The sequence below is a fragment of the Stegostoma tigrinum genome, chromosome 23 (genome assembly GCF_030684315.1).
Source record: "Stegostoma tigrinum isolate sSteTig4 chromosome 23, sSteTig4.hap1, whole genome shotgun sequence".
Taxonomy (NCBI): Eukaryota; Metazoa; Chordata; class Chondrichthyes; order Orectolobiformes; family Stegostomatidae; genus Stegostoma; species Stegostoma tigrinum.
The window spans coordinates 13,992,433-14,020,162 of record NC_081376.1 but is presented as its reverse complement, the minus strand read 5'-3'; the positions used below and the strand labels follow the sequence as shown (position 1 = coordinate 14,020,162).

General features: G+C 41.2%; 1 protein-coding gene across 3 annotated transcripts in view; it reads right to left on the bottom strand.

Moving 5' to 3' along the window:
* Positions 1-27,730, bottom strand: part of card11 (caspase recruitment domain family, member 11) — a 370,578-nt gene that overhangs the window by 109,265 nt on the left and 233,583 nt on the right. For all 3 annotated transcript variants that reach the window (XM_048552326.2, XM_048552327.2, XM_048552328.2), the window contains 3 exons: positions 16,980-17,159; positions 3,949-4,101; positions 1,641-1,766 (listed from right to left, as the gene is read on the bottom strand). In XM_048552326.2, coding sequence (XP_048408283.2) covers positions 1,641-1,766; positions 3,949-4,101; positions 16,980-17,159 — 459 coding nt within the window. The remainder of the gene's footprint in view (positions 1-1,640; positions 1,767-3,948; positions 4,102-16,979; positions 17,160-27,730) is intronic.

Sequence of the window (27,730 nt, the reverse complement as noted above, 5' to 3'; positions counted from 1 at the left end):
CTCTTGGTGCAAATTCCAGCTATCAGATGGGTTTGCTCGAGTATCTTCATTTAATTAAGCCACATTGATTCAGGTCTCGGCTCCTAATGTACCACAAATTTCCTAAGTTACAGTGCTGTCTGCACTCAATGACATTGCGGAAATTCAAGTTCTTTCTTTTATCTCTTAAAAGAAGTTATGAGAGCCAGGAGAGGAAGACAATCTAAAGAATGGAGATTTTGTTTAAATCATCCTCAGCTGCACTAATCAAAAATCACACAAAAGAAAGATTTGTACTGCCCTCACCGGGCTTTGCATGTATATATCTAACTGACTATGTGAACAATTAACTGGTGGCAGTTAATAGCTAAAAGCAAATAAAGGCTGTGATTTGATCAAAGTAAAAGAAAACCCATCAGGTGTGTATAACAGCATTGCGGGATAAAAGAAAAAAGTACACACAAAAAGCGCACACAATTACAGACATATTGATGAGGTCTTAAATTTTCTATAGACAAAAGGAGGGAGTGGAACAGAGTTCAACGATGGTGGTGGGAGGAAAATGGTGGTAGTGGACTAAACACGAGCCTTTTACATATCTCACCTCATTTCTATAGATGTACCACCACTGGTTTTGCATCCTATCTAATGTTTATAAGATCTCAAAGTGTTTCACATTGTTCAATGCACCTTCATCTTCTCTTTACAGAAAAAGGCCATTTTCAACAGAGGACAAAGTGTACAGGTCAGCAAGCTGCACTTTTTGCCACTTCAAAGGACATTGAGGTCATTGACTGGCATTCTGAAACTACATCAGCATGTTGTAAAATGTGTCAGGATTATACTTCTGGTTTACATAATAATTTCAAAAGGTTTTAATAACATAATCCATTTGGATGGAAACCACCTTGGGACAACCATGTGAGCACTTCACATGTTTTCTATTTTCACGCTTGTCATTCTGCTCAAGTGACGAGACACTCAAAGGATCAAAGGATTGTAGGTTCATAGTAAACTCCCAGAATTTGAGCACAAACTATACACTGATACTCCAAAACAGCACTGTTAAAAGGTACCATATTTCAGATGTGACATTAAGCCAAAGATTCTGGCACTATTTGGAAGGAGCTGAGGGTACATCCCAGCAATATTTCACATCAGTAAAACAAATTATCTAGTTTTTTTAATGCCATCACTGTTTGTGGGGGTTTGTTATGTGTAAACTGGTTGCCACATTTCCTCCAATACAAGAATGGCTTTATTGGCTATGAAGCACTTTGGGATGTTCTAAAATTTTCAGAATTGCTGTATTAATACAAGTCTTCATTGACAACAGTGTTTAAACCAAAACACAGGCTACAATCAATTACTTTACTTCAAATGGCAAACATTAGTGAACAGCTTTCAGTCAAAAGCACTATATATTACATTATCAAATTCACTACTTTCTTCAATATTTCAAAACAATAAAAAGGGTTCGTTGAGCTGTCTCTCAAAATACATTAAACATTGAAAAATGGATGTTTACCTGCATACTTTTGCAACTGATGGATTATTTGCGCTCAAAGCCAGGTAAACATTTTATATTGAAGAAGATGCAATCCATACTGGGTGCATTTTGTATCCTTTCAAAAGTAAATGAATCGAACTGTCATCCAAACCTGATCTCGCTCTTTTTCCACTTCCTCCAGCTGAAACATGATAGTGTTCATCCGATGCTTGTACATTTCACAATCTTTAACCAGCGTTGAACATTTTAACTCCAAATCTTCTTTCTCCTCCAGATACTGAAACAATGCACAAGTCACAACCAGTGATAATTCAACTTTCAGCAGTCAAGACACTTAGATTGCAAACACAAATTATTTGATACTATGGTGTGTTGCAGTCAGGCAGAGTAATTAACATAAATCAGGTGAACTTCAATAGCTGGTGAAGAAAATTGCAATGAACCAAACACTAAAGATAACAGGTGTAGAGCTGGATGAACACAGCAGGCCAAGCAGCATCAAAGGAACAGGAAAGCTGATGTTTTGGGCCGAGACCCTTTTTCAGAAAATTTTATCTCAGATTCTTGTTATCTCAGATTCTCCAGCATCTGCAGTTCCAACCAGCCCTGAAGAGAACAATGCACAGGGGCTTCATAGGATTGCTGGACTTCGTGAAATTGTCTTAACAACAGCAACATGCAATGTTACCAGCCACAAAATGCATGCTTCTAGGAAGTATAAGTGGTGTAGCCACCTTCGATGCTCATACATTCTGAACTTGCAGTGGATCTGTTCACAGTGTCAGTACCAGTTTCATCACCAGTCTTATGATAATAGTCTAAAGTGCAAGATAACTGTTGTCACCACATCCCTGCGCTCTGACGTGACCTGAACTGTGCATTAACACAGAATTTTTCCAATGTTATTATGTCAGCAATTTCTCTGACGTCCTCCACATTCAGTGAGGGGCATAAAACTGATGCCCCTCTTTTGCCAGCTCTGTATTTTTACTCAGTTATGAGATATGGGCCTGGCTGACCACCATTTATTGCCTGACCCAATGTGCCCTTGAGAAAATGCTGGTGAGCCGCCTCTTGAACTGCTGCAATCTACATGCTGTAGGCTTGACCCACAATGCCCTGAGGGAGGGAATTCCAGGATTTTGACCCAGTGACAGTCAAGGAATGGTGACGTATTTCCCAGTCAAGCTGGTGAGTGGCTTGGAGGGGAACTTGACTGTGGTGGCATCTGCTGTCCTTGAATTTGAAAGGTGCTGTCTAAGGATCTGAGGTGAATTTCTGCAGTGCATCTTGCAGAGAGCACACACTGTTGCTACAGAGCGTTGGTGATAGAGAGAATGGATGTATGTACATACAGTGCCAATCAAGCCAGCAGTTTTGTTCTGGACAGTGTCAAGTTCCTTGATTAATTGGAGTTGCACTCATCCTGGTAAGTGGAGAGTATTCCATCACACTCCTTATTTGTAAGAGATGGACAGGCTTTGGGAGTCAGGAAGTGTGTTACCTGCTGCAGTATTAATAGCCTCTGTCCTGCTTTTATCGCTCTTACCTTTATGTGGAAAGTCCAGTTGAGTTTCTGGTCAATGGTAATCCCTAGTTTGCTGATACTGGGGAACTCAGTGATGATAATATCATTAAATGTCAAGGGCCAGTGGTTAGATGGTGTCTTAAACGAGATGGTCATAGCCTGGCACTTATGTACTGTGAATGTTACTTGCCTCTTGTCAACACAAGTCTGGATATTGTCCAACTCTTATTGCATTTGAACATGGACTGATTCTATACCTGAGGAGTCAGGAATGGTGTTGAACACTGCACAGTCCCCACATTGAACATCCCCACTTCTCAGCTCATGATGGAGGGATGGTCATTGATGAAGATGCTGGTTGGGGTGAGGACACTACCCTGAGGAATTCCCACAGAGATGTCCTGGAGCTGAGATGACTGACTTCCACACAAACATAACCATCTTCCTATATGCCAGATATGATTTCGAGCAGCAGAGAGTTTGCCCCCAACACCAACTGTTGTGCTCAAGCTGCTCGATGCCACACTTGGTTAAATGTGGCCTTGTTGTCAAAGGGTGTCACTCTCATCTCACTTCTGGTATCTTTTATCTGCGTGCATTCAGACGCGACTCCTGAAAAAAATCACCTTTGATGCCACTGGACACAGAGGCTGCGATGTGTCCCCCCCGACCGAGTCCTATTTTCATAACTCCTAAATGGCCAATGTTGCAGGAGAGAACAAAAACACTCAAACTCTCTCTGAAGTGCGGCAGCTTCATGTTTAACATCTGGGAGGAGTTTGCCACCGATTGTTCAAAACAGTGACAAACTGACCGCATTGAATCACAGCATTTTAATGGGGAGGCAGAGGTATGGCAGAGAAAGGAAGTGAAGGAAACAATTCTCAGTTGTGTCAGTGCTTCAAATCCAAATGTCTTCCAGAGCCCTTACCTTATCTCTCAGCTCTTCCGCCTGTCTGTTCTCTTCCTGTAAATTGAAAATTTTGTTGACAAGGTCTTGTCTGTCTTCCAGAGCTTCCTGCCGATCATGCTCCAAGATGTCAAGGATTGCTTTTTCAGAATCTGGTAAGCTCCGTTTCCCAGCCTTAATAAAGAAGAGATACAATTCACTAAACTGTCATGTAACGGTTGCCATGATCAGATCATTTCTTGTTGTTTACCATGCGAACTAAAGATAGCCACCACCGCAAAGTGGTTACCCTTGGGCCAGAGAACTACACAGACTACCTCAGATGAAGACTAAAGTTTCTTAAAAACTTCAAGTGCTTCACTCTACTGCTCTGCAGTAGCAACACCAACAGGATGCTGTCATCAAGCCAAAAAGATCTTCTACCTATCACACAAATGTATGAGTAATGCGGTATATATGAATTTCAGTGCAGGTGTGATGGGTTACATATGCTGTAGGCTCCATTACTGGTAGGTCATCCCAACCAGCATATCCCTTCAGCTGGTGACAACAAAGTACTGACTTTACTTACATACCTTGTGGCAAAATTCACAACAGTATCCAACTTCAGCTATAATTCTGCAAATGAAAAGCATTTGCTACATGATCTGGAATGTGCAAAGTGTTACATTAACAATTAATTTAGAATTGTCTGTCAGGCTCTCAAAGTGGTGTAACAAAAAAATCCAAAGACCTACGGATGCTGGAAATCAGGAACAAAGTCAGAAATTGTTGGCAAAACTCAGCAGATCTGTCAGCATCTCTGGACAGAAAGCAGAGTTAATGTTTTGGGTCCAGTGACCGTTCTTCAGAATATATATATGTGTGTAACGAAGGTTCTAGCTCAACAAAATAGTTTACTGCCATTTGCAGTTTCATCTCTCAGGGCAATGCCCTGGACAATCACATCCTGCCTGATATAAAATTAAGACAAAGCCTGGTTGTTAACTGTCAATCAATATTATTTAGTGCATTCTCCATGGCAACACCTCTATCAATCAGAGCGTACTGGCCAACTAACCAGCACTCTCAGGCAGTAGGAATGTTGTTCTTTCCCCCTTGAATTGGTGAATGTGAATTGCCTGATTAGTGCAAGACAAAAAGCTTCAACAATTTATCTTTCATCAGCAACACTCAAGTTCTATTTGACCAAATAATGAATTGTGACATTGATGAGATGGATATGACATTCCCTTGGAACTGTCCAAGTCCCTGTGCCAATTGCTACATAAAGGTAAAGTCATCACAGCCCTACTGGACCAGAAGCCTGGTGGTTTAACCGGAGGGTCATCACAACTGGCACAGGGGGTAAGATTAAGAAGGAAAGTTCTTCACGGTAACCTCAGCAGTATGGTTATTGAACCCACTCTTTTGGCAACACTCTACATCACAACCCAGCCATTCAACCAACTGAGCTAACCCATCCTCCCTCTTGCATCCTTGACCTGACACAATCTGTCCATCTTCTCCCCCACCTATCTGCCCCACCCTTCCAACTGACCAACCCCTAACACCCCCTACCTGTATCCGCCTGTCACCATCCCACCGACCTTACCCCCCCCCCCACCGGCCACCAGCCCCACCCCTCCTCCCTCGATTTATTTATCAGCTCCTTTCCCCCTCCCCAGTTCTGAAGGGTCCTGACCCAAAACGTTAACTTTCCTGTTCCTCCAATTGCTGCCTGACCTGCTGAGTTCCTCCAGCTCCATACTGTGTTATCTCAGACTCCAGCATCTGCAGTTCTTGGTATCCTCGAGCATTAGCAGTTTGTCTGATTTTGCATCATGCTAAATTTGGGATGTTAGAATTTATGTTATATCTATTATGGCCTAGTCTTAACTTTTTTTTTGTTAATAATCTTTGCATATTTATTTTTACCAGGTTTTATTGGAGTTAACTTGTTTTTGCCTTGTTGGCGGACGAAAGTAACCTGGCTGAACTGTTTTTGGTTCAGACAGTCAAAAAGCTATCTAAATGGCCATACTAGCACTCTAGCTAATCATGAAAAATTGCTATGCCCATGTAGGAATGGGGCTCAACAGAAATTGTTGCATCTAGCCAATTTTGTTTGTTGCAACATGGATATTTCAATCACAATTCCTTTCTGAGAGCATCAGATCTGTCTAGTGGCAGCTGCATTTGTTGTCTATTGTTCTCAGTCACATGTTTAAACCCTCCTTAGCTTGATGTGTATACAATCTAGAAAATCTTCTCAATTTTCTTATTCAGTTTTGACCTAGTTCATTAACTATAGTATGAGAAATCAAATAAGCAGATACTCTTCTTTATCTCTTTCATATTTCCATTGTCTTGCCAGTGACAGATTGTTGGCATTAGCTCCAGTAATCCTCCAAGTATTAAATTAATCCTTGTCACAAAATAGTAGTGGCCCTGCGCTAACATTAGTCTGCTCAGTTATTACAGACATTACTGGCCTTAAGATGATTATAATAGGTCAACCGTAAAAGAAGACGGCATTAAGACCCTCTAGACCAGTTTAAGACAAGAAAATGCATCCTGCAACAGTTTATATCGTTCCATGTACAGAGCAGTGAAGCTGCATTACAAATCCTGGAATGGTTCCGAATCTGTGATTGAATGATACGGTTCAAGAAACAGTCAAACTGCTCAAGTTTTTCCTCTCATGGTTTATGATATCAACTGAACCTTGTAGTGGCATTATAATCTAATTACATCAGGTATTCAATATTCCTTCCGTAGTACACTCCACATGGTCTTGGACTATTTGTTTAGCCCACATAATCAACTAGCTTACTAAAATTTTTTTGGAGACATAGAATAATGCACTGTCCTACTAAATGTCTCTTGTCCTGGATAAGATGTTGGAACCTCTGTGGAAAATGTATGACAAAACAGCTGTAAGACATTTTGTATTAACATTCTGAAACATGCAGTTACCAGATTATCATGGATAAGTGCATCAGACACAGGCAAATTAATTCCACATAAATGGATGTAAATCAGTGAGTGATTAGTGAAATATCCAGAAACATCATCTGGAAAATCTAAATGTCAGATTTCTGACAGGTTTTCAAACTTTTACATAAAACCCACTTTCTTTCAGTATTGTGTAAATGTCATCACTTGTTACATTGAGCAAAAAATAACAGCACTGATCTGAACCTGGGTCACCATTGGTTTCATCAAATAAAAATATTCCATACTAGCAGTATATAAATAATATGTTTAATGCTCATCTTCAGTTGTGGGTAACACACTTGTCTCCAATTCAGAATTTGTGAATTTCTACTGATCAAGATTACCTACTCATTGTTACATTGCTATTTGTGAGAGCTTGCTGTGTGTAAATTGGCAACTATGTTTTCTAGTTCATAACAGTAACTACTTTGTTAAAATACTTCATTGGCTGTAAAGAGCATTGGTAAGTTTTAAGGTTGAGGGAGGCACTATAAAATGCAAGTCTTTGTTTTTTTCTGCATGTTTTTCTGGATAGGTCTTGATGCAGCATCTAGACTCAACATAATTCAGCAGTCACACCAATAAAATTTGAATTGTGTGTACTTAAAACAGAGGGTGCTATACTCACGTGCCAATTAATCCTAAATTTCTGCAAAGATGATATCTCTGCGCCGTCAGTTTTGTCCAACTCACTTTTATGGTGCTATTTCATGTTGGTTACAAGCAACCAAGTTATGGATTTTAATTGAACTTTCTCCTCTGTAACATCATGAAGTTCCAGTCCATTGACTCAATGAAGCAGGAATGTTGTTCATGTCAGTGGAATGAAACTTCATGTTGGCACACCAGGGTGTTCTGAGGATAAAGTATTAAAAAAAAGTATATTAAGGAGATAGCTCAAAAGCAAAACAGAGTGGCTCTCAATATTTCAAGGCTTCCTTAAATGATGATTACAGAATGCTGCTAATTAATTTTACGGATAGGATTTCTTTATGTAATGCATAGCTAATGAGTGAGTATTAATAATTATTTGACTCAGAGTTTACTTCAAATAAATTAACACTAAACTCTAATTATTAAGGAGAGTTGAACAGATGTGATGTCATTGTAAACGATAATAGTCTAACAAGTTCATCAGAAGCTTGTTAGTATCATCTCAGGACTAGAACTGATCTTGCTGTGTACCATCTCCAGATCTAAAAGACCAGACCAAATTTTTTTAAAAATACAATTAAGAAGTATGTAATGAAAATAGAGATGCTGGGAGCTGGTGAACCCCATTACCTGGGCACTGTGTTTCAGGAGCAAGTCAGAGCCCTTAGGTTAACCAGCTTCAAATCAGTCAGAGGTCAGGGACATCACAGGCGGTTGTGATGAGGAGTGAGGGATTCAGGTGGTGGTGGTGGTAAAGGAGCCTCAGCGCTTGAGCTTGTTTAACAGTTTTGAGATTGTTGGTCTCTGTGTGGATGAGAAAGTGGGCTGAAGAAAGAATGAGCCAACTGACCATAGCACCATGGAAAAGGGGCAGAAAAGAGCAATGTCGCTACAACTGGGGATAGAATAGTCAAGGGAATACACGCTGTGGTCTGTGCTCAGGATTGAGATTGCTAAAGGCTGTGTTGCCTGCCTGGTGCCTGGGTTCAGGGCATCTCATCTAGATGGCAGAGAAACTTGGATTGGCAGGGGGACGATCCAGTTGTTGTGGTCCACATAGGGACCAATGCCAAAGGGAGAAAGGGGAAAGAGGATCTGGTGAGGAAATGTGAACAGTGTTGGGCTAAATTATAAAGCTGAACCAAAAAATGATGATAAACTCCAGATTACTACCTGAACCACAAACAAAGTGGCACAGGGCCAAAATGATTACAAAGGTAACATGCGGCTCAGAGATTGATGCAGAATTCATGGGACATTGGCCCTAGTACTGAGGAAGGAGAGAGCTATTCTGATGGGATGGTCTCCACCTGAATCATGCTGGGACCAGAGTCCTGGTGAATCACATAGCAAAGACTGTGGATAGGGCTTTATATGAAATGTGGTGGTGATGGTGGTGGTGGGAGAGGTTGGAGGCTGGTAGGTTCAGTTGTAGAAAATTACGGAAAAAATAGAAGTGGGGATGGCTCAGCAGAGAGTAAAGTTACCAGAAAAAAAAATTAATAATAAGACAGAGAGCACGAAAAGGGTTAGGGATCTAACTTCAGGCACAGCACACGAGGGGCAACTATGAGAAGAGGGGCAGTCAACATAGGTCAGAGGGTGTTGTACTTAAATGACCACACTAAATGAAAGAAAGGTAAATGAGCTTGCAGTTTGAAATTGGCAGGTACAATACTATGGGTATCACAGAGACGTGACTGCAAGTGGATCAGGGCTGGGGACTAAATGTCAAAGAATATACACCTTATTGAAAGACAGATGGGCAGAAGGGGCAGGGCTGCCTTGTTAGTAAGGAATGAAATTAAATCAATAGCAAGAAGCGACAGAGTTAGACGGCACAGAATCTGTGTGGGTACAGTTGAAGAAACGCAAAGGGAAAAATCCCAAGTCACCGAGCAGTTGTCGGGATGTAAGGATGAAAATGGATTAGTAGAGTAATATAGGAATGTAGGAAAGGCAATATTACGATAATCAGAGTAGACTTCAGTATGGAGGTAGACTGGGTAAATCAGATTAATAGTGCATCTCAAGAAAACATTCATGAAATGTCTACGAGATTGGTTTTTTGGACAGCTATGGTACAGCCCACTAGGAAATAGGCAATTCTGGATTTGATGATGGGTAATGTGACAGACTTTATTAGCTGAAGCTGAAAGAGGCCCGAGGCAGCAGTGACCATAGTATGACAGAATCCAGCCAGCAGTATGAGGGGGAGAAGGTGGAATCAGATGTAATGATAATACCTTTACTCAATTGTAACTACCAAGGCATGATGGAGGAGCTGGCCAGAGTTGATTGGACAGGGTGCCTAGCAGGGAAGACTTAGGAGCAACAATGGCAAGAATTTCTGGGGGAAATTTGGGAGGCACAGCAGAGATTACCCCAAGAAAGAAGAAACATCTGAAGGGGAGGATAAGAAAAACTTAACTGATGTTAGATGTCGGGGACAGCATAAAAGCAAAAGAAAAAGCCTACAATGTGGCAATGATTAGTGGGGAGCCAGAGGATTGGGAAACTCTCAAAACCAGCAGGGAATAACCAAAAAAAGATTAAAATATAGGGGGGAGAAGATGGAAAATCATAAGATGAGAGTAGGCTAGTTGTTGATAAAAAAAAGAAGATTGTAAGATTTTTTTCAGACATTTAAGAAGGTAAGGAAGCAAGAGGTGGGAATAGACATTGGACTGCCAGAAAGTGAGGCTGGGAAAGTAGTAGTGGGGAACAACGAGATAGTAGAGGAACAGAATACTCCTTTGCATCAGCTGTCAGAGTGGATGGCACCAGTAGCATATCAGAACTTCAAGAGTCAGGGGGCAGAGTTAAGTGTACTTGCCATCACTAAGGAGAAGTTACTGGGAAAGCTGAAAGGTTTGAAGTTGGATTCGTCACCTGGACCAGATGGACTACACCCAAGAGTTCTGAAGGAGATAACTGAGGAGACTGCACAGGCATTGGTGGTGATCTTTCAGGGGCCGCTGGGGTCGGGCAATGTACCAGAAGACTGGAAAATGACTAATGTAACATCCCTGTTTAAGGCAGCAGTGCGGCAGAAAACAGGAAACCACAGGCCATTTAGCCTGACCTGGGTTGCTTCTAAGATTTTAGAGTCCATTATTATGGATGAGATTTCAGAATACGTGGAAGTCCATTGTAAAATTGGCTTGAATCAGCACTGTTTCATCAAGGGAAATTATACCTGACAAATCCGATTGAATTCTTTGAGGAGGTAATGAGCAAGTTAGACAATGGAGCGCTAGTGGACGTGATCTATTTGGATTTCCAGAAGCCTTCAACAAGGTGTCAAACAGAGGGCTGCTAAATAAGATAAAAGCCCATGGTGTTAAGGATAAAGTATTGGCATGGATGGATGATTGCCTGACTGGCAGAAGGTAAAGAGTGGGAATAAAGATTCTTTTTCAGAATGGTCGTCAGTGACTAGTGGAGTTCTGTAGGGGACACATGAATGATCTGGATGAAGGAACTGAGGGTATTGTGGCTTAGTTTGCAGAAAATACAAGGTTAGGTGGAGGGACAGGTAGTGCTGAGGTGAAGAGGCTACAGAAGGACTTGGACAGGCTATGAGAGCGGGCAAAGAAGTGGCAGATGGAGCACAATGAGGGAAACTGTGAGGTTATGTACTTTGGTAGGAAGAATTGAGGTGTAGACTAATTTCTGAACAGGGAAAGGCTTCGGAGATCTGAAGTACAAAGGGACTAGGGAGTCCCAGTTCAGAAATCTCAGAAGAAAAGCATGCAGGTTCAGTTGGCAGTTAGGAAAGTAAAGTACAAAGTTAGCATTCATTTTAAGAAGGTTAGAAATGTGCAGAAAAAAAGCAGAAATGTGCTGCTGAGGCTATAGATGGCTCTGGTCAGACCGTACTTGGAATATTGTGAGCAGTGTTGGGTCCCGTATCGAAGGAAGGATATTCTGGTCCTGAGGAGGTTCACAAAAATCATCCCAGGGATGAAGGACTGATCATTGGAGGAGCGGTTGAGGACTCTGGGTCTGTACTCAATGGAGTTTAGAAGGACAGGGCAGAGGGATCTGATTGAAATTTACAGAATACTGAAATTAGAGCCTCGATTATACCCCTAGTACAATGGCTGTGGAGAAGATGCTTCCACTTGTAGGAGAGATTAGGACCTGAGGGCACAGCCTCAGAGTGAAGGGATGATCCTTTAGAATGGAGATGAGGAGGAATTTCATCACCTAGAGGGTGTTTAATCTACGGAATTCATTGCCACAGAGGGCTTTGGAGGCCAAGTCATTGAGTGTATTTAAGATAGAGATAGATAGGTTCTTGATCGTAAGGAGATAAAGTGTTACAGGGAGAAGGGGGGAAATGGGGTTCAGAACCACATCAACCATGGCCATGGTAGAGTAGACTCGATGGGCCAAATGGCCTAATTCTGCTCCTATGTTTAATGGAATGATGACCTCAACTGTTTTGAGCATTCTTATCAATTTGAGTAACTATTGAGAATGACGACTTTGTCAATTAGAACAGGATTGGACGCTACTCAAAAAGTGGCAACTTTATCAGGTCAGTAAAGTCTAGATAAGATACTGTTGGTAATACATCATAACTATCATATCTATACTGTGCTTTCAAACTATAAGGTGATCAATGAATTGAGTTTTAGCCTTTGTAATTTACAATATACTTCCATAGGGAATCGTTGAAAGACAATATCTCAAACTTGCGTGAGATAATTGGTACATCAGACTAGATTTTAGACAATATTCTCAAAGGCATTCAAAACCATTTCAATTCAATACAAGTTATTGGTCCTAAACAGTTAGAGTACTCTTTAAATCAATTGTTAAAGAGCATTGATGAAGGTACATGCTAGTGAATGGATGTGTGTTCAAACAGCCTTTAATGGTTTGACTGATGCTATTTAAAGACCGGAAGGTTACATTGGTGTTTAAATAACACAATCATAAAGTCCAGACTGTCATCTCATCGATTGGAGTTCATTTTAATGTTCATTAGAACTAACTACAATCATCATTAACATCTTGTTTGTTTTTAGATGTTCAGCAAAATAAATCAAACGTTAACCATTATATGAATCATGTTAATTGCTTCATTTTGAAAAGAGGTTCTGATGGCAAGGTCTATTCTTGATCCAGGTGTGAACAAGAATTCACAAAAAGATACCAAGATACAAATGTACTCTGCAACACTCAAACAACAAAAATAAATGCATGCTCATCTGCAATGATAAACAACATTAGTCCTGTGGCCAATGTTAATGTTCTGTATACAATATCAAGTGTGAACATTAGATATTAACAAGAAACAACTGGATGCATGGTCATTGAAATACATGGGATCATGGAAGAAAGACAGCAGGAAGAGCAAACCATCAGCTACTTTTGTTTTGGCGAACAATTTGGTGGAGATGTTTGACCGAATCGATCAACATAACCTGCCTTTCAATTCATGTAATCTAATCAGAGACTAACTGAGTCAGTCAGTCAGTCAGTCAGTCACTGGAGGCCAGAGTTAGAGGACCCAAGGGCAGAGGCTGGGAGTGACAGTCAACGTCATTTTGAGTCAGACAGCTTGGACAACCAAGGGAATTTGGAACAAGGACAAGAATTTTGAATTGTGCACAGGGAGCCAGTCAATGTCAAAGAGTAAAGGACAAAGAAACGAGTAAAACCAGAGGTAAAAAGTGAGCTATAGTCCTGTGTAGGATAAAGTTCAGAGGTCAAATGTGAGAAGATGTGGTAAATCAGAGAATCCAGACAAGGGAAGAAAAAGGGAAGGTCAGAAATAATCAACAGATCATGACAGGAAAGGCTATACTTTGTGATTGATAACAGAGCTGTGGACTGGTGGCCAGTTATCAACAACAAAGGTCTCCTGCCTTCCAACTATTACGTACATGACCCCTCAGGGAACCGAGCAGCTTGGGAACGTAAATGTTTTGGAGGAGCCACCAGATTTCTGCAAAGATCACAAGCTGTCTCTTTTGTCTGCAGTAAAAGTCATTTTAAGCCTAAAGAAATGCAGTTTCTTCTTGCTCAGCAGTTGCTGTAAAGGTGTGACTTGTTACAGACCAACCAGCTTGTATCGTCTGCAAGCAAAAGTATCCAGGTAAGTTCAATCAAGCAGCAGCACATCCGGGTAAAATAAGTGGAACATCACAGTGAAGCCTGTGAACAGGAACAATTGAACTGCCTTCCTGGTCCTTTCCTACATCCATCACACCCATCTTTTCTTTCCTGTCTGCATGTGTGTAAAAAGGGATGTTTATAAGGTTATCAGAGTTTTAATTAGTCAAACTATTTGTCAACGATTCGTAATTGTTTGTCTATAGTTATGGATAACATAATTCTAATAAATAGCAATTTGTATTGAGTGCAGAAACCTGGTCTGTGGTTTCTGCCAACCTAGGTCTAAAAGACAGAAACTAAGGAATTCCTGGTACTTCTTAAAATCTTTAACTTTCACGATAGGAACAGCAAGGCTTAATTTCCAGCATGCTACGCCAATGAAGTATCACACAGGTGAATGACATTTTATATATGTTCCACCCACGGTTAAATTATTTAATAAAATAAAAAATTGCAGATGGTGAAAACCTGAAACAAAGTGTTGGCGAAATTCTGCAGGTCGAGCTACATTTGTGGAGAGAAAAACAGATTTAACATTTCAAGTCTAGTGACTCTTCATCAGAACAATGTTTCATGTTTGGCTTACAGGTAGATGATCATTCAAAGTTGTTTGGTTTAAATATATCAATACGTGTGACAGGAATTGTTCAATTAATAAGGTAGCTAGTTAATTGAGTTGATCAGTTTTGGGAGTGCAAGTACACATGACATGAAAACGTTAAAAAGAACTAACTGGTCACAAAAATCAGGAGAGAAATCAGTGTCTTGAACTAAATAGTTCTGCGATCTCTCACTAATATTATAGGAACTCTGTAAAACCATCATTTCTGTTGATGAAAACAATTTTGAAACAGTGTAATCTAATGGATATTATCATGTTGGTTCAGGTTACCCAGCTCTATCAGTTGTGAGATCTGAATCCATTAAAAAGCTGTGAATTCAAGTTTAACCCCAGGGAATTAAGCACAAAACCCACGCTTGCATATTCCAGCAGAGTACGGAGTTGTTGCAGTACTGAAAGAGCACTGCATTGACATGACAGAAGGTTTAATATTTCATCTGAAAGATAACACAAGATCCCATTTAACCTCTCAAGTGAACGTAAAGTTCTCATGGTAGTATTTGAAGTAGTGTAGGGGAGTTCTACTATATGCTCTGGACAATATTAGTCCCTCAACCCACATTTCCAAAACAGACAGAAAATTTGTTCATTTACCACATGTTTGTGAGAGCTGGCTATATACAAAGTACACGTCCCCTTCTTATCTTACAACCACTTCTACTCTTCAAAATTATTAACTTGGCATCATTTGTTTTGAATGGCCTCAGTTTGTGAAAAGTGACGTAAAAGCAACACAGGTTTATTTTAAAGAAATAGATGAATTTTGAAGTAGATTTAAAAACCTGATCATCGAATTAAACTGTACGGAGAAGTTCCTTTGGCCCATCAAGTCTGCACTGATAAAACTATTCTAAATCCATACTAGTCCCACTTCCCAGCATTTGCTCATAGCCCTGACATTTCAAGTGCTCATTCAAGTTTTTTTAAAAAGAATTCGAGAGGTTTCCCACCTCAATACCCTCCCAGGCAGTGCATTCCAGACTGCTACCACTCTCCAGTGAAAAACCTTTGTCCTAAAATCCCCTTCAAATCTCATGCTTTTCGCCTTAAAATCATGTCCCCTTGCTTATGACCCTTCAGCTAAGGGGAACAGCTTCTTTGTATTTAACTCCATCAGAACACCATTCCCCCAACCCAAACAACCTTCTCTGCTCTAATTAAAACAAATGATTTGAGAGATTGTGGAACCACACCAGGGTGGCCAATAAAAGCAGAGATAGCAAAAACGGCTGATGTTGGAGTCAGAGTCAATACAATGCAGAGCCAGAGGAACACAGCAGGTCAGGCAGCATCAGTCCTGAAGAAGGGTCCAGGCTCGATAAGTCAACTGTCCTGCTCTTCTGATGTTGCCTGAGCTGCTGCATTCCTCCAGCGCATCCTCATATTCACACTGGCGATCATTAGTTCTGGTCTCCCCAAAAAAAGGGAACTTTCCCCCCCCCCGCCCAACATCTGTCCTATTAACTGCTTTCATCACCTGAAAGCCCTTAAACAAGTCACTGCTCAGCCGAACACAGTGTGGAGCTGGATGAACGCAGCAGGCCAGGCAGCATCAGAGGAGCAGGAAAGCTGATGTTTCGGGTCGGGACCCTTTTTAAATTTTTTTCTGAAGAAGGGCCTGAACTGAAACATCAGCTTTCCTGCTTTGTGGTACTGCCTGGTCTGCTGTGTCCCTCTAGCTCCACGCTGCTCTTTCTCTGACTCCAGCATCAGCAGTCCTTACTATCTCTCACTGCCTAGCCTTCATTTTCCTAGCCAGAGTGGCCAGCCAGTTTCATTCCTGACCTCTTGGTTCTGATATTGGGAACAGAAAACAGATGCTCTGCCAATAAATTCCATTAAAAGAGGTGGATGAATAACTGATTTGAAATAGGATGCAGGATTTGAAATGAAATTTCGAGATAATGGAGATTACAATTGCTGCTCCACTCCTGGTGTTTGAGGAAAAGGGCATGTTGTTATCTGTTTAACACATTCCAAACAAATTGTGTAATCAAGATGTGGGGACAAGAGATATTCTGGAGTTTATTTAGCATAACGGCAACAGTGTTGAATATTGATGCATGAGTATACATTCTCTCTTTGCCCTGAATTGTATATGAAGGAGGCCAGTGGGTACCTTAATAAGAATGTTTCCCATAAAATGCAGTCTTCCATACATCAGACACTCACTTTCCTGTAATACAGCACTGAAAAGCTTGTTGCCTGTGCTACTGCTAGTTCTGTTTTAGACTGGCTGCAGGAAACCTTTGGAGTTGATGCTGTTGTCACAGTAACAGCTGTTATCGGAGACCCTGACATCGTTTGAAACAATCTGAACCATGTCCTCTGCATGGAAATGAGGGCTTTCAACACGTGAAAAATGACAGACTCAGCGAGATGCTGAAACGAACAAGTTGACAGCAGGTACAGAAGCATTTCGTGGATTGACTGGCAGAGGTTCAAAGTACGACAGAAATGGCTGCTCTGTTTCTCAAGAAGGTTATTCAGTTATCACAGGCACTGGGGAGTGCAATCATCGACAAGCTCCTCAAAAATTACTTTAATTGCTGCCACACTGTCTCAATTGTGGGTATCCTACAGTTTAAAATGTAGGAGGAATTGTATGGTTTTTTAAAAATCTTTATTTGTAACAACATTTTGGATTAATGATGCCCATAGTTACCTGAATGATTGATTGCAGCTCCTGAACTTTAGTCTTTAACATTTCATTTTCTCGTTCCAACTCCAGCACCTGCTCCTTCCTTGGCCTTTGCTCAATGTCATTTTTCAGTTTGAGGGATTGATTGCGTTCCAATTTGCATTCTTCTTCCACCTTATTTAATCGGTGCTTCAGCTGATCGATCTATAGCAATGTGGATACAAGAGAAGAAAGAACAGCATGATTCGGACCAAGCTTTTAAAGGAAATCAATCACTAGTAAGCAACGATGCCAAATTAGCACGAGAAGACATCTACTCTAATCCCCTCATCTTGTATCCTGCTATGCAGGTAGCTGTTCAAATACTAATCCAGCACCACCTTATCTGACTGTTTATGTCCCATTAATCACCCTCAGTAATGCTTCATGCTGAAATAAATAATGGTCAGCTTGCAGAATTTTATTAACTGACAGCGGCAACTTCAATATTTTCAACCTACCAAACAGAATCATATCAAATAACAGTAGTTGGCCCATGAAGAATCTGCCACCTTTTGCTAATGTCATAGCTGATCGGTGTTTTAACTCCATTCATATGCCTTCATTTTATAGCCCCTGCCAAACAAAAGCTTGGTTGAAAATTTCAAACTTGACACCCAGCATTGACTCTTTGGTAAGACAGTTGTAGATTTCCACAACCCTCACAAAATGCATGGAAAGACGATGATCATCTTCTCAATATGCTGCCTTGTTTTTAACTCTTCTCCCTTGGCTACTCCATTAGCTACTTTAATCAGCACTGCTTCACTGGAACAATACTTAGAAAAGCTGTAGTCTTATGCAAGTAGTTTTGGGCACGTCCCCGAAATGTTAATAGTCAAATAAAAACCAACAGTGCAGATACCGGAGATCTGAAATAAAAACAGAAAAAGTGTTGGAGAAACTCAGCAGGTCTGGCAACATCTGTTAAGAGAGAAAAAAAGAGTTAACGTTTCAAGTCCAATGACACATTTGGAAATGAAGGGAGCTAGAAAATTATTTTTATCCTGTTGATAAACATTCAGGGGGGTGGGGAGGACTGAGTGGATCAGATGTTTAGGCTGACCAGAACAAAGACAAAAGAGAGAATGCAGATGATACTAAAGGAAGTACATACATGCAAAATAGGTGCTAATAGTCCATCTCTGACTCTTTCCTTTGCTGGCTTAACTTCTGTTTCTATTTCTGGAGATAGAATTATCCCTTGACATACATCCCAAAACCATTGATTCTTGCAGCTACCTTGACTGTACTTGCTCACTTCCTGTAAGGACTACTCCATTCTGCCAGGTTCTCCGTCACATCTGTACTGACGCTGCCAGCTTCCGCAGGAGTTCCCCGACCAGTCCCTCTTTTTCCTGAACCAAGGCTCCTTCCGACCGTAGTTCACAGGATCCTCAGAGCTGTCCAATCCATTTCCCACACTTCTGCGCTCGCTCTTAGCCCTCCCTCCCAGAACAACGTAGGTTGCTCCTTATTCTCACTTATCACACCACCAGTCTCTGCTTTCAAAGGATCATCCACCGCCATCTCCACCACTTCCAGCAGGGTGCCACTACCAAATGCATCTGCCCCTTCCCTATCAGCATTCCAGTGGGACTATTCATTCTGGAACACGCAGGTTCACACCTGTCATTCCTAACACGTGAAACCCCCCGTACCGCCCCATCCCCATAGTATCTGCCCACACAATCGCAGAAAATGTCACTTATCCGTTTACCTCCTTCCCCCACACCCCTCACCATCCAAGGCCAAAACACATCTTCCAGGTGAAGCTGTGCTTTACTTACACTTCTTTCAGTCTAGTCTGCTCTCTTTGTTGTTTGCAGCATGATCTCCCCCAAACTGGTGAGACCAAACACAGACTGGAAGACTTCTGTGGGGAATATATCCACCCTGTGCATAAGAATGACCCCATCATTCCAACTGCTTGCATTTCAAAACATCATCTTGCTCTCACACTAACATTTCTGACCTAGGCCTGTTACATCCCAGCAAAGTTGAATACAAATCGGAAGAGCAGCATTTCATTTTCTACTGAGGCACTCGGCAGCTGTCAGGACTCAACATTGACTTCAACATCACAGCATGAAGTACTATCCATCGATTTTATGACCACCCACTCTTATTCCACCAAGTGTCTTCATGACTTGGATTGTTCTCAGCAAAGCCAACTTATTTTCAACTATTCATATCCATTTGCACCTTGATCGCACCTTCACTGTCTTTTGCTGTGGGCACTGACACCATCTGATCCACCTGCTCCCCTCCGTCTGACAACAGCATAAAAAAGCATCATTTTCTAATCCCCTTCAGTTCCAAAGAAGAGTCAAAGGATTTGAAACATTGACTGTTTCTCTCTCCACAGATTTGCTGAGCTTCTCCAGCACATTCTATTTCTAGTCCAGAAAAATTGAGTGGCTATTCAAAGGCAATGCCTTTGAATAAGTGGAAGCCACAATTTTGGGCTATGGCTGATAATTAACTTCTAATATTGACTGTGAGAATGATGCTTAGGAACATATCATTGCTAATCAAAGCAAAGCAATGGAAACAGCGCGAGTAAGAGGGTCAGGATTGACTTTGTTTGTAGTCTACAGCAAAGTCATTTCTCTTGACTTGAAAGTCGCCAAGTAGCAAATATTAGAAACATCTCTTTCACAGAGATCGCAAAGAAATAGTCAGTGAGCATTTAGAAGTGATAATTAACACACAAAGACCTGCTGAGTGGGTAGCACCTAGCTGCATTTTTGCAAAGTATCAACAACACCGTTAAAAGTTCAAAGCAAAACCCATATTCCTGTATTGCAAAATTAAACCATCAGAACAGCAGTGGAATCGGATGAGCTACAATTGATTGCAGTACTTTCTGGTCAAGGAGCAGGAAAATACTGAGACAGGGTTCTCGTTCGGAATTGTTTCTCATTCGGAATTGTTTCTCAGGAACTTGACTCGACAGAAGCAGCAGATGCATCAGAACCCACCAAATACAGGCTCGCGTCCAAGCCACACACCATCTAACTTAGAACAAAACTGCTGTTTGACTGTCACCAGGTCAAAATTCTGGAAATTATAAAATCCCTATAGTGTGGAAGCAGGCCCTTTGGTACAACAAGTCCATACTAACTCTCCAAAGAACATCCCACCCAGTCCTATTCCACTACCGCTTTTCCCCGTAACCCACTTAAACTACACATCCCTGATCCCTGATTAGCATGGCCAATCTGTCAAACCTGCACATCTTTGGACTGTGGGAGGAAACCAGAGCACCTGGAGGAAGCCCACACAGACACAGGGAGAATGTGCAAACTCCACACAGACAGTCACCCAAGGCTGGGATTGAACCCGGGTCCCTGGCGCTGCGAGGCTGCAGTGCTAACCATTGAGCCACCGTGCCACCCTAAACTCCCTTCCTCACAACACTGTGGGTATACCTACACCACATGGACTGGAGTAATTCAGAAAGATAGCTCACCACCACCTTTTTGAAAGGCAATTACGGATAAAGAACAAGCCCACGTCCTGGAAAAGAAAAAAAAGATTCCCAACAAAAATTCTCCTAACGTTGTTCACAGGATGAAGCTGAAGATGGCATTTATCGTCAAAATGTTATTTTCACTGAGAAAGTATCGATGGGCCACTCTCAATGGTTTCCCTCCTTGCAGTGATTCTGTTCCCACAATACTGATGGGTAGATCTTATATATGGATCTGAAATGGTTAATACTTAAGCGCCACCCACTGGGATGCCAGATTGCCTTGTGGACATAACAGCTTACAATCATCCAATACTAACAGGCCTCATCGTAGCCTCTGCAACAAGCTCAATTATATCAACCAAAGCTTAGAAGGAGTTGCTAACATGCAGTAAAATACTTTATCAATAAGAGCCACTTCTAGATAAATCATCAAATGGTTTAAAAACCAAAAGAAGTGCGGATGCTGTAAATCAGGAACAAAAACAAAAGTTGCTGGAAAAGCTCAGCAGGATTGGCAGCATCTGTAGAAGAGAAAATAGTGTGAATGTTTAGGGTCCGGTTCTGAGGAAGGGTCACCGGACCTGAACAGTTAACTCTGCTTTCTCCTCCACAGATGCTACCAGACCTGCTGAGCTTTTCCAGCAACTTGGTTTTTACATCAAATGTTTTCCTCCGCCACACAAGATCAAGTAGCCCCTGCACGTTCATACGCTGAAATAGGATGGTGTCAGGAAACACAGTCCATGGTGAGCAGCAGTGTGGATTCTATTTAGCCGCCTCACACAGCACGCTGCAAACAGTGGTGAAAAGCTGAAATAACAAGGTGTAGAGCTGGACAAACACAGCAGGCCAAGCAGCACCAAAGGAGCAGGAAGGCTGACGTTTTGGGTCTGGGCCCTTCTTCAGAAAACAAAAAGAAGTGAAAAGCTGAAAATTTCTCAGTATCTGCAGACTTAGCAGCAGAGAAGTGCTGGATATCTAAGAACGTTGCAGCAGAAACCCTTGTGACTAGAAATACTAATCAATGGCAAAAATATTTTAAAGCTGGAAAAAGACATACAACAATAGCACGAGAGTTTAGGAACTCCCTGGAGAAGGATAATTAGTTCATTCAAAGCAGACACAGTCTGCATTACATGGCAGTAATTTCTGGGAGCATGACCCAAGTTAGGGATTAGCTGGAGAACTCATGGATTCAGGAGATTCCACGGCTGAAGTTCAAGGCAACGGATACATCTGAAAACCACCTACAACTGGGTTGATTCAAAAAGATTCAGGATCCAGTGACAGTTTGTCTACTGGATACAAAATTAGTTTGACAGGAGGAGACAGACAATTAGAACATAGAACATAGAACACAGAACAGAACAGTACAGCACAGAACAGGCCCTTCAGCCCACAATGTTGTGCCGACCATTGATCCTCATGTATGCACCCTCAAATTTCTGTGACCATATACATGTCCAGCAGTCTCTTAAATGACCCCAATGACCTTGCTTCCACAACTGCTGCTGGCAACGCGTTCCATGCTCTCACAACTCTGTGTAAAGAACCTGCCTCTGACATCCCCTCTATACTTTCCTCCAACCAGCTTAAAACTATGACCCCTCGTGCTAGCCATTTCTGCCCTGGGAAATAGTCTCTGGCTATCAACTCTATCTATGCCTCTCGTTATCCACAATTGCCACAATTGTGGAGGAGGTTGTTTTTTGGACTGGAGGTCGATGAGCTGTGACGTTTTACAGGGATTGGTGCTGTTTGTCGTTTACGCCAGTTTTTGGATGAGAATTTAGGAGGCATGGTTACTAAGTTAGCGGATAATACAAAAAAATAGTGATCTCGTCAACAGTGAAAAGGGTTATGTAATATTACAAAGGGATCTTGATCAATTTGGCCAATGGGCTGAGAATGGAGGTTAATTTGGATAAATGCAAAGTACTGCATTTTGGTAAAGCGAACATGGGACGGAGTTACACTATTAATGGTAGGGCCTTGGGTAGGGTAGTAGAATAGAGAGACCTAGGATTTAGGTATAGAGCTCTGTGAAAGTTGGATCACAGGTAGAAAGGGTGGTTAAGAAGGTGTTTAGTATGTTTGCCTTCCTTGCTCAGACCACTGAGCATAGGAGTTGGGACATCATGTTGAGGTTGTACAGGATGTTGATGAGGCTTCTGCAGCTCTGGTTGTCATGCTGCAGAAAGGACATTATTAAATTTGATAGGGCTCAGAAAAGATTTACCAGGATGCTCCCGGGACTGGAGGGTTTGAGTTGTAAAGGAGATGCTGGGCAGATGGGAATTTTTTTCACTGGAGCATACGAGGTTGAGGGGTGACCTTATGAAGGTTTATAAAATCATGAGGGGCATAGATAACGTGATTAACAAAGTCTTTTCCCTAGGGTAGGGGAGTTCAAAACTAGGGGGCATATTTTGAAGTTAAGTGGAGGAACCCGAAGGGCGATCTTTTCACATGGAAGGTGGTTCCCATGTGGAATGAAATGTCAGTGGAAGTGGTGGGTGCAAGCGCAGTTACAACGTTTCAAAGATATTTGGATAAGTATGTAAATAGGAAAGATTTAGAGGGATATGGACCAAATGCAGGCAAGTGGAACAAGTTTGGTTTGGGAAACTTGGTCAGCATTGACGAATTAGACTGAAGGGTCTGTTTCTGTGCTGTATGCCTATGACTCGATAAATTTTTGCAAAAGGTACAATGACGACCTTGTTTGAATATGCTCAGGTGACTGATCACCATGGTAAATAAGTTTCAAAAAATAGAACTTATGCTCTATCAAGCCAGATTTTACTCTGGAATCTGAACCATCCAGTATCACCATCAGTAGGAATCATAAAAGTATAAAAGGGTTTCCCAACTAGATACTAGATCAGAAGCTGAACAAGTTAATATATTCCTGTATATAATTAGGAGGAAATGTAATGACACTATAGCTCTTCAAGATGCAGACACACTGAATACATACTGAAAGCCTTTGACATTTGCATTAACCTCAAAATAAATAAAAGTCTTGAAAGAGCGATACTTAAGAGTGCAGCATCCAGGAGAATTCAAATATGATTTCATTAATTATCTCTCAGATAGATTTGAAATATGTGACTACAATAAATTAAAAGTCAGAAGACTTAAAGACAAAATTGTTATAAGAATTGCTGACGAATCTTTGTCAGATTTATTATAAGACAAAGATGGCCAGATTCTAGAGAAAACCATTCTCAAGGTATACAAAACAGAAGTCTGAGAGCAACATACAATCCTATGAGGAGATAGTGTACTTTGATATAGGAGGCCAGTGGAATTCATTCAATTCTTCAGGTGCACGATAACAAAATGACACACGAGAAGCCAGTACAGCATTGTGGACAAGCACCAGACATAAAATGTCATTGTCAGTGCTATGGAACAAAGAAGCCTCACAGATGCAGACAGTGCCCAACTGGTCAAAACAAATGGATTCTCTGTCATACGACAGTTCACTGGTAGAAAATGCACTCAAGCAGGGCAGTCACAGAAAGCAAAAAGTCAAATAGCTACCCACACAATCAGGTGGAAAACACCACCGTAGAAGCTAAATCTGAAACATTCTTCGGTGAAACAAGCGATCTTGACTTTACATTTTGGAAAGTTCATATTTATATCAATGCCATCTGCACACTTCACTAAACCAGTCAAGACATGAAGCAACATGCTAAGAAAATGTCCAATGCATGTTTGGTATTCTTCTCCTTATTAGAGATTGCCAAGTTACAAGTGATTTTGAAGAATTCTCAAGTCTGGAGCGCATTAAATGGAAAAGGGGAATGATTCAGAATTCAGCGACAGGGGCTGCCCAGAGAACAGCGAACAGATCACAGCAAACAGTCCAGACCCATGAAGGCGGCTACTTTGTTTTGGACAGTGTCAAGTATATTGCTGCAACTGCACCCATTCAAGGGGCTCGTGAGAATTTCATCACATTTGTTATTAGTGGAGGCCTCCAGATACCAGCAAGCTCCTGACAAGTGAACAAGGAGATGAGCTATTCAGTGCAGACTGCCTAACAGATGCCCTATTCTCCAAACAGAATATCATCCGGTAGAGAATAGAAGTCAGAAAATAAAGTCAAAATGCTGGAACACTCACGAAGTCAGGTAGGCTATGTGAGAAGAAATAAGAGTTAACATTTCAGGTTGATGACTCTTCATTGGAGGCATGTCTGATAGGCTAGATTTAACACTCACACATTAGCAGCTTTGAAGGTTGGGGAGTAAGGATTGTAGTGAAGCTAGTGAGTGGTTTGTCCGAGATAACAAGGTGTAGAGCTGGATGAACACAGCAGGCCAAGCAGCATCAGACGAGCAGGTAAGCTGACGTTTCGGGTCTAGGCCCTTCTTCAGAAATCGCTCCTGCTCCCATGATGCTGCTTGGCCTGCTGTGTTCATCCAGCTCTACACCTTGCTGTCTCAGATTCTCCAGCATCTGCAGTTCCTACTATTACAGATAAAGCCAGTGCAGGTTTCCCTGCTTTTTCTAACTGTGGGCAGCAATTCTACCTTTAGCTGACCACCTTACCAAGCCGTTACTGCACCAAAAATGTTCATAATTTGTTCACACCTGATATAATTCAGCTTGTTAACTCTACTTCTCTTTACAAATACAGCATGTCCTACTGAATATTTTTAGCATTTTCTGTTTATTTCTGCTCTATCCTGGCTAAAATTCATCCAGTTTAGATTCCAATCATGAATGACCAGCCAGGATGTTAATGATTGGGGATTCAGCTCGGCTGACCCCATAGATGGCTCTGTCAAGGTTAGCTCCCGAGTGCTGAATAGCAGGACAATACTTCTCAGGCGAAGGTTAATCACCACCAAAATACAGAAATTCTTTAAAAGCCCAAAGTCTTTATGCAAGGAAAAGTTGCTACCTTCACATTTCCACATTGCAGTTTAGTATCGAGAAGTATTGTCACTGTTGTAAAGTTGGAAATGCAGCAGCCAATTGACACAAAGTGCTTTAGATGTTCTGGAATCTATACAAATGCAAATGTGTTTCTTTCTATTCACAAAATGGGCTGAAAGGAAAAAAATAAAAACTAAAATCAGGTATTTGGTTACGCCTCACTCGTGAAGCTTTTTAAAAGTTAGATCCTCTTTAATGACAAAATGACACAGGACTGACATGAGCCTCAACAGAAACTGATTATACTGAAGAACCTTTACACACATTCTTCATTAGTGGAGACTAACATCCCAGTCCTTGGCTGTTCATATACTTTATAAATGGCATCGGACTTTGCTGATCACATTAAATTGCATGGCCTGGGAATCCAGTCCATGTGATGAGCTAAGGAAAAGACAAACTTTAAACTGAATTTTCACAGGCTAGTTCACATTGATAAAGGCAATATCAATTTTGTGCAGGAAGAGGGGGTACCAACAAAGATAAAAATCAACTCTCAGGAATAAATTAGGGAGCTTGCCACAAGCAAATAAACTATCAAAATGTCAGGGAATGACAGCCCACTCTAAAAAATATATGCTTTAAATAAACAGAAGTAATTAAAATAACTGAATCAATGCAAACAGAATGCTAGCCCTATATTAAACGAAATACATTATGGGTTTTTAAAAATCGGTTATATACTGACACTGTGCTATCTTATGGTGGCTGCTGATGGTGACTTATTCAACTTTCCTCGAGAATGCAACTTAACATCGGTAGAAGGCTTGTATACTCCTGTGACTGAGGATATGCTGAGACCTAAGGTTGAATCCTGGTAGGGCCAAAAATACTGCAAGGTGGAAGGCAGAGCAATGGCCAGTCTACTGATCCTTCTGTCTTGCGCTGTTATAATAACAATACCTTTGGTTTCAGAAACAGCTCAGTCAATAAGGGTCTGTTACAGGTTTGCAACAGTGAACATTGCAATCCACTGAATGTAGGCCAAAAGCACACTCTGATCAAAGTCAAATATCTCGATCTAGCCCAGAAGCCATTCGGCACTTGCCGCTCCAAAATGGGTCTGTTACAGGCACAGTTTATGTTAGGGATTACAAAAATGGCAGAGAAGCTAAACGATTACTTTGTATCTGTTTTTACCAGGGAGGAAACAGGAAATTTCAGAACTGGACATCCAAGTGATGAGGGAGAATGAGAAATTGAGGGAAAATCATAACAAGGTTGTACTTGAGGAATTGATGGTGCTTAAAGTTGGTAAATCCCAAAGACCTGATGGTCTACATTCCAGAGCATTTAAGAAGGTGGTTTTCAAGGTCGTGGATGCGTTGATAATCATCTTCCAAAGTTGCACAATATCTGGAATCATTGCTGCAGATATGAAGCTTGCAAGTATTACCCCAATGTTCAAGAAAGGATCAGGAGAATAAACAAGGTATTACAGAGTGGTTAGCATTACATTAGTAGGAAAAATGCAAGAATGTATCAGGAAAACTGTGATCAATGGTCATGGATGAAAATGATCCAATTTGCTAGTTAGTTTTGTGAACTGGGTATGCGAATAGGAAATTGTGTTTGAAGAAATTGGTGTTCTTTGAATAAATTCCTGACAAAATTGATAAAGGAGATTTGAAGAATATAACAGATCTGGATTTTCAGGTGGCTTTTGGTAACATTGGTTAGCAAAATTAAAGCACGAGGGAGGAGACGATGTACTGGGATGGATCAATGACTGGCTAACTGACCAAAAAAAGAGAAAATGGGAATAAATAAGCTATTCTCACATTAGCAGGCTGTGAGAAACAGGGCACTGAAAGGCTCAATACTTAGGCTGCAACTATTCACAATAAATATCAATGAAAGGAAGGATATTATGAAGCTGGAGAGGGTTGAGAAGAGATTTACCAGAATGTTGCCAGATGTGCAAGGTTTGAATTATAAAGAAAGGCGGGATCATTTTTAAGCAGAGTGCTGAAGGTTGAGAGGTGACCTTATAGAGATTTATAATATTATGAGAGGTACGTACAGGGTTAATGGTAGGTGTTTTTTTTTTCCCCTAGAATGAGGGATATCAAAGCTTTCAGGTGAGAGGAGAGAGATTGAAAAAAGACAAAGCAGGCAAACCTTTTTCTCCCCCACACAGAGGGTGGTTTTTGTGTAGAATGACCTTCCTGAGGAAGTGGTGGATGTGGGCACAGCTACAATGTTGAAAAGACATTTGGATAAGTGCATGAGTAGCAAAGGTTTGGGGGGATATGGTCCAGGAGCAGCCAGACGGGACAAGTTTACTTCGGGATTATGCTCA